Raw genomic sequence first — 12,506 nt, forward strand, 5'->3', positions numbered from 1 at the left:
TGTCTAAATTGAATGGATCGAAAGAGATAAAAATCGTTGTTGCTTCTATTGCTTTTTAGCAAAATTTTGAGCCTAGTCAAGTATAAATATTAGTAAAAACTTGTGATTCAACGCACGCAAGTACAGACCAATAAGAATAGTGTAAAAGGGGCTTTAAAAAAGTGGGCGCAAGCGAATATAAACAGCTGTCCGCAATGAGTCACCAACCTCCAGTTTCCTGTATTCCAAACACAGCGAAAATGTCGAAGGCGAAGAAAGTTATTGAAGAAGCGCGTGAAATCAATAATCCAGAGATTGATTTAGTGGACAAAGGTATCTCCAACCTCGATGAAGTACCTGGATTGTGTAAGTTTACAGTTACAAACCAGTTTTCTCCTTTTATGGTACAAGTTTCTGTTACCTGTTTGGGTGCGAGCTTTTGCTTGTTTTGCATTACATATAACTTTTATTACAATGATCACATCAGCTTAATTATTACCCGCAATCAATGTCGTATTATTAGTGTTTGTTTAAGTGTAGAAAAAATATAAATATAAAACTTTTTTTAATTTTCAGTCAGCCTTGCCAATATTACCAGGCTTTCGTTGAGCCACAACAAAATCCAGGTAGTGCCGCCTGCCTTAGCTAATTTGATAAATTTGGAAATTCTTAATTTCGCCAACAACCACATTGAGGAACTTCCAGTCAGCCTGTCGTCATTGCCGAAGCTCAGAATATTGAATGTCTCTCTCAATAGGCTCAATGGCCTCCCAAGAGGTTTTGGAACATTTCCAGTATTGGAAATTTTGGACCTGACATACAATAACCTTAATGAAAAAACTTTGCCAGGAAACTTCTTTATGATGGGTAAGTACTTATGTATTTTTATATACAAAATGTAAATTCAATTAAAAGTTTATAATATTCAAACTTAGTATTTATATTATTTTTACTATCATCTATACCTTAATTTTACTAATTGATTTATAAATGTTAATATTATTATTTCAGAAAGCCTGAGAGCATTGTACCTGGGAGACAATGATTTTGAATACTTGCCACCTGAAATTGGAAATTTGAAAAATTTACAAATTGTTAGTATATTTCTATACCTATATACTTCACATAATTTATTACCTTGTGCCAAATAATTTCTATAATATTGTTTTTCCCTGTTCATCATTTGGTAACAGGAAACGTAAATAATATTAGCATAACTAATTGTTGGTTATTGTTTGGGAGCAACATCACTTGCTAATAAGAACTTTTAATTTAAATTTTTAACAACACTCACTCAATAGTTTTATTTGAAATGGTATGCAGAATTTGAAGCCACATAAATATTTCTTTAATGCCCTTACAAATAAATATTTAACACAAATTTAATAACAACAACCAACCAAGATTAACAAAAATCGAATCTTCTCGAAGACCAAATGCTATGTTACTTATTGCGCTTCCCACATGTCTTTACCTTCCACAACTGTCTGAACAATGTAAAAATAATATCAAAATATTCACAGCTGTCAATGCGTGAAAACGATCTGATAGAAGTGCCTCGTGAATTGGGGCAGCTGGCTCGTCTCCGGGAACTCCACCTGCAAGCCAACAGGCTTGTGGTGCTGCCGCCTGAAATTGGTATGTTTGCTGATTAATAATTTAAGCCCCAGATTTTGACGTCATGACATCTCCAGTAATAATATAATGTTGTCCAAGGAAAGTTTACAGTCTTATTACAAAATGATTTATAATGCATTTATCTGTAATCTCTGAAGTTAAATGCTTGCCTAATACTAGCCACCCAAAATAAAAAATATAATTACAAGTAACTAAAGTAGTAAGAAACGTCGTCCTTTTCTAATACACAATGCTTTTGCTCAAATTTTACTTAATAAGAAATATCGTTTTTTATTTTTAGGTACATTGGATCTGGCAAGCAACAAATCAGTTTTACGATTGGAAGGTAATTTCTGGATCCCACCCATCGAGGACCAGATAAGCCTGGGTCCATCTCATGTGTTGGATTATCTCCGCTCAGAGACATACAGAGTGTAAGTTCACATACAATCCTAATATAGATAATACTAGTTGTATACTACTATTTCGGTGCCGAATCTCATACAAATTCTCAATTCTCATACGGGTTTGTAAACCCGGACATGATGAAGGAGAAAAAATACTATTGTTCTGACTGTTTCTTCACGTACACGAGAAATTCATTTAGTACGAGTTTCTCTTTCTTGAGTGAGCGAAAACAAAAAAGTCTATAGTTATCTCTGTCGACTTGAAAAATGTGACATAGGTACATTGATTTCACGATGAATTTTGACGTTTATGTATACAGTATCGTCATGAACATTAAGCTAAAGTTGATATTTATTTATTTAAAGTTAATATTAAGTATATAATAGCTTTTACCCGCGGCTTTGCCCGCGTAAATTTCCCACAGGAAAATTTATTTGTCCGGGATTAAAGGTACCCTATGTCCTTCTACATAGAGGATATAACATAGCGGGTTCTGAGCTGATGAAGTGTAAAGCGGCAACAAACATTTATTCTATTTGTTAGGATTTGAAATTGAAACACTTGAATTTGTCAGGCTATACAGCCGCCACATGTCGGCCAAGCCGCCGCCGCCGCCGCAGACGCTGGACAAGAGCAAGAAGGCGAGTCGCGCCCGTTCGTAGACTGCTGTCCCGGTTACCACGACCACGATTAGCTATTTACATCTCACCATCGAATCGGTTCGCATTGAGACGCAGCTAACCCACCACAGTGCGCCATTGTGAAGTAACGACAACATGCGTCTCACTTCGAATCGATTCGACAGTGAGAAGTTAAATGCAAACCCGCACTTCGCCCACTGAAAATACATTTGAGGGGAGATTCTCACTTTTCACGTAAGATACTATACTACTATCTGGAATAATCTCTTAGTCTATTTCAAAGACAAATGTGAAGCGAACTTGTCAAAATGATTTGACATTCATACACTAGCTGGTAAATATATAAATCTCGGTCATCCGTCTTCGCGTTGAAGTTACTCGGTTGTCAGGCGATTGGCACGCATATGCTCCTTTACGACATCAAGCCAGCAGTAAAGATAACTTGCCACTAGATGGCGGGGTAGGTAGTCGTAAGTCATGTCAGATGCCTTTAGGCGACTTGAATAAAATCTCGACACCAGTCTGTATTGATATGATGATGATGAGTAAAAATAAGTACATAAATCAGTTGTAATTGATTTAACATGATTTGTTTTCGCTAAACTATTTTCGAGGAAATGGGACAAGCATGATGTCTTACGTAATTTCTGGGCATTATTTATGCCAAAACTGCCATAAAATTTGTACTAAATACTAACGTATTAATATTGGTGTGCTTCGAATTTCGCGGTGAATAAATGAAGACTATTTTTATATAAATAATATCTATGCATATAATAAAACTGAAAATGTGCTGTATATCTGTACATAGGAGATAATACAAAAAAATATATGGGGACTCTTTGTTCTAATAGAAGCCAAAACAATTTTTGTCTGTCTTTCTGTATGTGTTTTTACTACTGGATAGAATTTGTAGCATAATTACTAAGCATAAATAATAATCATTCGTGTTGCAAAATTAAAACTAATTTTAAGAGATCTTATAAAAAATAATAGCAATATCATATTTTTTAAATGTATTTAATGACAAACATGTACATTATGTACACAAAAATACTATTTAACAAGTGCACTTATTTACAATTTGAACATTTAAGTAAAATTTTTTTACAAAACTATATAATTATGTTCATTGGTGCTATGTAAAAACAAATGTTAATAGCATTTTTCTTTATACAAACCAAATCAAACTAGAAATAAGTTAGACGACTGTTAATTACAAATTAAATTATTACTAACAAAAATATTTTTTTTTTGCATAATTACGTATCAGTCCTTTTTAATCCTACTAATATTATGCGAAAGTTTGTGACGATATATATGTTTATTACACGCAAAATCTACTGGACCTATTGTTTGATATACGGATATAATATAACCTGGAATAACACATAGGGTACTTTTTATCCCGAAATTCCCATGGGAGCGAAGCCCTGGGGCGCAGCTAGTACAATATAAAATAATTAGAAGTAATTGTACTAAAATTACACACGTCTTTGCATTTTTTTCTAATTTGGTGACCGATTAAAAATGTTTGCCATTAGAATAATAAAATTCCTAAAAAAATATATGAAACTATTTACTGAACTCACTTTAACTGAATGTCATTGGGCAATATAAATATTAGAAAATGCAATTACAATACAAAAAAATTGTCAGAAGTAGAGTAGATTATAGCTAAAAATATTACATAACATAACGCTGTTTGAAAAATACAAAATCAAGAACTCAAAAACTAATAATCTAATAGGGGTGCTTACATTAGATAGGTAATTAAGATCATTGTTTAGTTTATCATATCCCTTTTTATATATTGAACATTTGATTTTGGATGTTTTTCCGAACATTTCCGAAAAATTACCGTAAACTTCCAGTTTCGGAATATTTTGAGATTTTCGCCTCTTACCTATACAAAACATTTTTCGTTTCAAACAAAGAGCGTGCGCCGACCAATCACAACTTGACAGCTCGTTTCAACAACACTGATTGGTCAATTATTAAATCAGTAAAAAATCACTAGTAGCAATGTGCCGCTGAGAATTCTCCCAGATTTCCAAGAGAAATTCTCATCGGTAATGGCAATTCTCGGGAATTTCCGAGAATAATATCCATGCATTCTCGGAAAATTCGAGCTATTCACTTGCATTAGAAATAGTAATTCTGTAGAACATAAATAGTTCATGATCACATGATGCCAGTATTCATAAATTAATTAAACAAAGCATTATTATTTTTCATATTATATAATTTTTCTTATTCAAAAACATTAGAGGCACAATTTATCACTCACAGTTTTCGATTAACTATAGAAGTTGATAGATGCTCAGTGTTCACATAAAATTAAAAGTTTATCAACTAGTACGAAATAATGACTAAAATGATATTAAAAATGTAAGTACATACATTGGAAACATGTCACTAAGAAAGAGATCAAGTTTATCTTCATTACGGAGTTCGGCCGAGACAATTCAACGTAAAAATAAGGCTTAGGGCTTTTACAGACTTTATAGACTGGTATTTACAAATAACTCACTATATTCGGAGATAACATCAACATTTACGGAACGATTCAAAGATTTTGTATCACGATGCCCACTGTCGCCCTACGTTCACTTTCCAATAATTTCAAACAGTCGGTAGAATACAGGACAGTTCAATTTAGAAACTTGAAATTAGCATTAGTGATTGGTGGTACGAATTTTGCGATATAGCTACCTAAACAATAACTTATCTTTATGTGACGATGGCGCTAGTGTGCGAATTAGCTCAGTCTTATGTCGACATGCCGACGCGAATGCATGTAAATTGCGTGTTTTTATTTGCCGCAATGAAAAACCAGCAATGTATACAGAGTCCGCCATAGTTTGGCAAACTGTTCGACGACGAGTGTGGAGCAGCATGCATTAAATCGTTCCGTAAACTTTGTAGTTCTGAGGGGTTAGTGCGGGGTAGCATTTCACTTCTCACCATCGAATATACTCGAAGTGAGACACAGCGAACCAATGACATTGCAGTGTGGTTGTCATTGTGTCACAATGGCGCAATGTGATTGGTTCGCTGTGTCTCATTTCGAATCGATTCGATTATGAGAAGTGAAATGCTAACCCGCCCTTCGCCCACTGTTAGTTCCAATTCTCACGTCTCATTGTATCATCGCCGAAAATCTTGATAACGCGCTTACATTGATTCACAATTCTTCATAATCTGAGGAATCGTCATCAGAAATCTCGAGCGTTCGCCTGCATTCTGGTTTCCTGTCGAGGGAGAACGCGTAAGACTCGTAGTCAAGCACCTCTTCGTCGCTGAGGTGAGAGTTGCCCTCTACGAAACTCGCGAATCTGTGGGCATTCAGTTGAGGGTTCGGGTTGGCCTGCTTCGAGTTTTTATTAGCTCGCTTTTCTACCAGATGACCAGTGAGTAGAAATATATCAACATTGAAAGAGAATTCATTTTATGTATAAAGGAGAATGGCCATAAAACCAGCGTAAATACAAAATAACATAATTTAGATTTTTATTATAATTTTACATAACAAGTTATGCTGTTCATAAGTTGACATTCTGTTTTCTCTTTGTTTTTTTTTACAACATTCTGAGCGTTCTCCTATTTACAATTTCCTTTGAAGTTATTTATCTTAATAAACGTTTTATCAATAATTTTACAAAATATTTTAAAGCTTTACTTAGATACAACAACAAACACACAAGAACTGAATAATTAATTTCTTAAATTAACTAATCCGCTTGGTAGTTAGTTTTTTAGTACATCGCTCTGGCGGAAAAGCAGCTTTTCCTAATAATTTACGTCATTAAGAATGGAATGTAAAGCAGTAAATCGAAGAGCAATCGATTTCCAGCACAACCGGAAAGCAAGCTTTAGTCTATGGAAATTGTGAAAAAGTGCAGATACATTTTAGAGCTAACTAAGCAAAGGACCGAACACAAACAAATCATAAATTAAAATCATCTCCTCAACTGAACCTCGAAGCACATAAGGGGCAACCCATAAAATTCACGAGAAATTCGCAAAAAACAATCAAAAATATTACCCCCTTACGTTTTCATTAACATATAAAGAAAAGAAGTATTTTTAAGGATGAAAAGGCCATTTTACAAAGACCTAACAGTTTTATTTACAGATAGCCTCTGAAGATCTTCTTCATAATCGTATTCCTCATGGCTGAGGGCCGTGGTTATCACGTGGAATGAAACACACACACACAACCATTTTCTTGGCACTTTTAATGGAGTGGTATGCCATTGCCTTTTTTCACACAAAAGTTAATTAATAGTCAACCAGAGTGCATGTTTCCTCACAACGTTTTCCTTCACCGGAAGCAAGTGGTGGTCGATGAAAACTACTATACATAGAGACAATCAGCCCCAGAAGATAAGCAATTATGTAGAGGCATAGACAAGCAAATATAATGTTTATGGTTTCCGAAGGTACAGGCGATTATGCTACACTACTTAGATAAAAGGATTTTATTAGATTATTTAGTAGTAAGAAATTGATGGAAATGTGATGTTAATAAAAAAGTTATTTATTTCATTACCAGGAAATGTGCTTACAAACAATTGTTAGGACCGCCTATTAAGCAAATAATGCTCGTGGCAGACAGCCCGCTCTTTCATAGCTTACATTTTTACATAACACTCATAAATATAATAGAAATAGAAAATTAGAGTTTTAATTAAGTAAATATACATAATATAGTATACAATTTAAAGATGATTAAATTAAGTTAAGAAAAATTGGATCTGACATTAAAATTTTACTTTATTGACGACGTCGGTGGCGCATTGGTAATGTGCTTGCCTCTGAACCGAGAGGTCCCGGGTTCGATCCCGGTCGGGTCATGATGGAAAATGATCTTTTTCTGATTGGCCCGGGTCTTGGATGTTTATCTATATATGTATATGATATAAAATATAGTATCGTTGAGTCAGTATCCCATAACACAAGTCTGGAACTTACTTTGGGTCTAACTCGATCTGTGTGATTTGTCCTAATATATTTATTTATTATTACTTAATAATAATATAGGTGTATGTTCGCGCTAGTGTGTGGGTTGGCCTAGCTAGTTATGATGATTGATGTGGGCGCTGTGATTTAGGAAAGAGGACAAACGTGGTATGTATGACAATAGTTTTCACTGACCTCCTCGAGTCATTCAGCTTGAGCATGATGTTCCACTGGGCGCAGTCGGGACTGGAGCAGTATTTCCTCAGATTCTCCAGCGCGTGTTTGGTTTCTCTGGCTCCTTGTTCGTAGTATTCCTCGTTTGTGAGTAGACGAGGTTTTGGCGGGAATTTTCTCCGCCTGAAAATGTTGACGTTACGATTTCACGACCTACCTAACCTAACGATGGTACCCCCCCTCACCGCAGCTCTCAACCGTCCACAATTGCCTTGCGTGGAAGATTCCGAAATTGCAAGGACCAATAGTAACAAGGAATAAAAAAAAAATAACATGAAAGCGTCCTTGTCTGTTCTTTTTTCTTAACAACCGTTTTGTTGCATTCGATTCAGTTGGATTTTGTCGAAGAGTTTAAGACTACTTTTGTAACAGCTAGTAAATATAATGTAAGTACTTTCAACATGTGATCTTTGTATCAATAAAGATATTACAAACAAAAAACTTTTAAAACTAAGTAATGATTATTTTATTCATTTCTCGCTGTAGAAAGCATGTTCTGCTAACGTCAAAATTGCATGCAATAATTAATCCACAATCGAATCACGACGACCTCGGTGGCGCAGTGGTAAAGTTCTTGCCATTGAACCGAGAGGTCCCGGGTTCGATCCCCGGTCGGGTCACGATGGAAAATCATCTTTTTCTGATTGGCCCGGCTCTTGGATGTTTATCTACGTATGTATATGTTATAAAATATAGTATCGTTGAGTTAGTACCTCATAACACAAGTCTTGAATTCACATTGGGGCTAGCCCAATCTGTGTGATTTGTCCTAATATATTTATTTATTTATGACACCATAAATATTCAGCTAGGATATACACAATTAAAATATATCTCACCAATATCCCTGTATCCTGAGCAGCAGCGAGCGCGGGAAATACTTGATAAGTAGAGACAGCACGATGACGGCGCCCGCCGCGTCCTGGTAGGAGCTGCTGCTGAACACCATCACCACCCCCGCCGCCTGCGGGCGCCGGCCGTCGTATTTGGTATGATCCAAATTAGTTTTTTAATACTATTTGGATCATACTACGTTATTGCAATTTTTTTTTCTATGGCCACGGTGAAAAAAAACCATGGAACACAATTATGAAGAAAGAGTAAGAAACATCTATAGTATTTATTATAAAGAGGTAAGCGTTTGTGACTTTGTATGTTTGAGGCGGGTAATCTCCGAAACTACCGAACCGATTTCAAAAATTCTTTCACCATTGGAAAGGTTAATTATCCAAGATTGCTATAGGCTATATTTTATCTCAAAATTCCCACGGGAGCGAAGCCCCGAGCAACATCTAATATACACATATATACATCCTCACAAACTTTCGCATTTTTAATACTAGCTGCGCTGTGGAAATATCGGGAAAAAAAGTACCCTATTTGTTAATGCAGGTTAAATTGTAGCCATGTACCAAATTTAACAACAATCCTTCCAGTGGATATTGCGTGAAAGAGTAACAAAAAACATACACTCACACATACATCCTCACAAACTTTTGCGTTAATAATATTAACAAGATTTATAGATATTATAGATAATATGAACTTAAGTAACATATTCAAGAATTCTGACCTGTAAAGTCCACATAACCATATTCTTAGTGCGGGCATTCCTCGGCGGGCCGATTCTGTAGCAGACCAGGAGACTGGCGAAGCTGGCAGCTATCAGATACCACATGACAGTGCTGTGATGGGTGACCAGCAGCCCGCGGGTGTTCTCCCACACTTGCTGCCATATGTACACGCCCACCGTCCAACCGCCAATCAGGACGCCGTAGGTTAGCGCTTTCTGGAAGGTTCAATTAGCTGTAGATTTTATTTTTCTATATTTGAGTCCGGCTGCTGGGCAAAGACCTCATTTATTGTTCCAAAAATGTCTGTTCACTGCAGTATGATCTTCACTTACCCTTACTGCCCTTCTGACACCTATATGGTAGCCAATAAGGCCCATCTCAATGGCGGCATGCGGCAAACATGTTCAGCCCAATTCCACTTCAAGGTTGACTATCTATACGAACCTGAGACCTTTCGATCCACAGGCGTCTTAACCATTACACCACCACAGCTTTAATAATTTTTACAAAAGCGGACGTTATTGCTAAAATAATGACAATATTTTGAAACAAATGTTTACCTTTCCTGGCACCAATTTGCTAACATAATACACGAGCACTAAAAATGATGCAAACACCCCGACAAAAATCCCGCAGAGGTAGAAAAATACAGGGTTCCCACTGAGAGCCTTCGATGACAAGATCAGGGTGACTCCAGCTAACATCAGTATTATCCTCCATATGTCGACTCCTGTAAGAAAATTTACATTCAAAGTCATAAAATTTATTGAGAAATTATACTTTGACAGGCCCTTTTTTACTAAAACTATATAAAAATAAATATTAGACAAAAATAATATCTATTTACCTTCTATACTTAGTTTTGTCTCAGTTTGTCAATGTCAAATATTGTAAAGTGTGATAGTGACAAAACATTATTTTATGCTTTAACTTTTTTTATAAAATAAGAGGGTTAAATTTTGTATAAATACTAACTTATGACTTGCAACTCAATAATATGCCTCTGTTTGGTGTTGACGGCCATGCAAGTGGGCGTGAACAGACTCAGAGTGGTGCTCTTAGCTGATTTGATCTGGAACGGGTTCACAGTCCAGCCGTAGTCCTCTGTGTACTGCTTGTAGACATCTTCGGGGGTCGTGCCTAAGTATTGGCGGAACTCGTCATTTTTTATTCTAAGGTGGAACTGTAATTATGATAAATTCATTAGTGTTTCAGAATTAGGGTGGTTGTACTGGAGAATAATTTGTCCAGTCGAATCAAAGAACCAATAGGGAACCAATCGGATAAAGTATGAAAATTGATAAAAATATATAATATTATATAAAATACATAACTAATAAAACTTAACACTTTTCAGACTGAATTCCTGGTTTGATATATCATATTTTGCTGATAACGTCATAAAGGATGTAGATTACTATGGGGCATATTGATAAGTACAAATATCACACAAAAAATGTGATTCTGTCACAAATTATTCTATAGTTGTGCGATTAAGAGGCACTAAATCAAAAATTATTTTAGTTGCCTAAATATGTCTAAGTCCTTGGTAATTACCTTAACGGTCTGCCAAATGGCAAATAAATTCTTGTTGGTGCCGGGGTAGCAGTAGATGTCGAGAGCTTGTTTCGGCATTGGTATGTCTCTCTCTATCGTAGTGGCTCCCCCCAGCCAGTGCACTAGAACAAAGCAGTAAATACTTTTTATTACACTGAAATAAAATATAGAAAAATAGATAGTCACAAAAATGGAGTTCTGGCAAAAGATATCTCTTAAACTTTGGTTTGTGATGCAGAATCAAAATGTTTAATTGGTAATGACTAAATAAAGATATTTGGCCAAAGACAAAGGGCTGGTGTACCCAAATGAGATAGAAGATTTTTAGACAATTTCCCGGTCTATGACATATAATGCAGCAGGTTGGGCATTGAAAACACATGGCACATAGTGAGAGACAAAAGATGTTACTACTCTGTCTAGTTTGTTTTTGTGTATTTCTCATGCTCATCCATAATGCTATGTTATAAACTATGTTTTATTATTTTTATATCCTAATATTATAATTTTTAAGTCTGGCTTTCTGACAGTCATGCTTTCACGTATAAACGGCAAGTCCGATTTTTAAGAAATTTGGAATAAATATATTTACTGATCCGAGGTTAAACATACTGCCCGCAGAGCTGAGGGCAACCGCTAGTTTTCAATAAAAAGGTTATGGGGAGAAAATTGAAACGTGTGATTGAAACTAATGTTGGCCTATTAACTTTAATTATAAAACAACTTGACACATTAAGCTAACGTTATTTTATAAGAGGGCTTACTTACCATCGTAAGGTAATGTGACCACAATTGTAAATAAACAGGGAAATAACAACAAAGTTATCCAGCGTTCGCAAGAGCCCATGGCGCCAAAAATATAATTTTCCTGATCTAAAGAAGCACTTTATGCTGTGAGCTAAGGTTTTTGCTACTAAATGTCATGCTTTACTAATTAATTAAAATTATATTTAGATGTAAACAAAATAAATTAGCACGCAATGCAAAACACGCTCACACTCACGCTGAAATCTTTCGTAATAATGTTGTTTGACAGCTTATTGACAGTTACAATTTTTTTGCAATTTCTATGTCGCGCACGCGATCACATTCAGCCATTAAACTTGTGCATGTAGAAAGAGTACTTACTTTATTCACAAATTTAAAAATATTACATTGATGTTCTTATATATCTGTGAATTTATTCTATCTATAATAACAATCGTCCGCGACTTCGCCTGTGGTACCTTAATCTGAGATAAATTTAATAAAAATTGTTATTTTGTATTCCTCTTTTCATAAAAATACAGTTACAAAATTAAATTTTTCTGTTGGCTGGCAACACTGGGTGTTTATCGACCAATCTTAACCATTATATATGGTATTGCAATGGTGAAAAATCTTTAAGGCTATCTTTGGGATGTTGTGTGAAGGGTATAGAGCATAGGCGTGGCGTGGAAATGTTGAGAAAATAATTTTACTTTTGTTATTTTTTAATATTTAAGGAGTATTTTAAAGGTTATACCATACCTTTAAAGTATATTACCTTTAA

General features: G+C 35.3%; 2 protein-coding genes across 3 annotated transcripts; one reads left to right on the forward strand and one right to left on the reverse strand.

The window, feature by feature from the left end:
• The first annotated feature begins 160 nt into the window (after positions 1-160).
• Positions 161-3,889, forward strand: ics (icarus). The gene is made up of 6 exons (XM_053747375.2): positions 161-345; positions 556-846; positions 991-1,073; positions 1,503-1,617; positions 1,898-2,030; positions 2,579-3,889. The coding sequence occupies exons 1-6, from the start codon at positions 195-197 to the stop codon at positions 2,664-2,666; spliced, it is 861 nt and encodes a 286-aa protein (XP_053603350.1). The 5' UTR covers positions 161-194; the 3' UTR covers positions 2,667-3,889.
• On the reverse strand, positions 3,647-11,987 carry Nemp (Nuclear envelope integral membrane protein). 2 transcript variants are annotated; one of them, XM_053747373.2, is made up of 8 exons: positions 11,744-11,987; positions 10,976-11,097; positions 10,394-10,601; positions 9,979-10,148; positions 9,418-9,633; positions 8,684-8,808; positions 7,806-7,967; positions 3,647-5,983 (listed from the first exon to the last, which is right to left on the reverse strand). In XM_053747373.2, exons 1-8 carry the CDS (start codon positions 11,820-11,822, stop codon positions 5,833-5,835), a joined length of 1,233 nt encoding a protein of 410 aa, XP_053603348.1. In that variant the 5' UTR covers positions 11,823-11,987; the 3' UTR covers positions 3,647-5,832. The 2 variants fall into 2 exon arrangements, with proteins under 2 accessions (XP_053603348.1, XP_053603349.1); XM_053747374.2 differs by having other exon boundaries at positions 4,208-5,899.
• Positions 11,988-12,506: the final 519 nt, after the last annotated feature.

Source organism: Plodia interpunctella, chromosome 7, assembly GCF_027563975.2.
Source record: "Plodia interpunctella isolate USDA-ARS_2022_Savannah chromosome 7, ilPloInte3.2, whole genome shotgun sequence".
In the NCBI taxonomy this organism is placed as follows: domain Eukaryota; kingdom Metazoa; phylum Arthropoda; class Insecta; order Lepidoptera; family Pyralidae; genus Plodia; species Plodia interpunctella.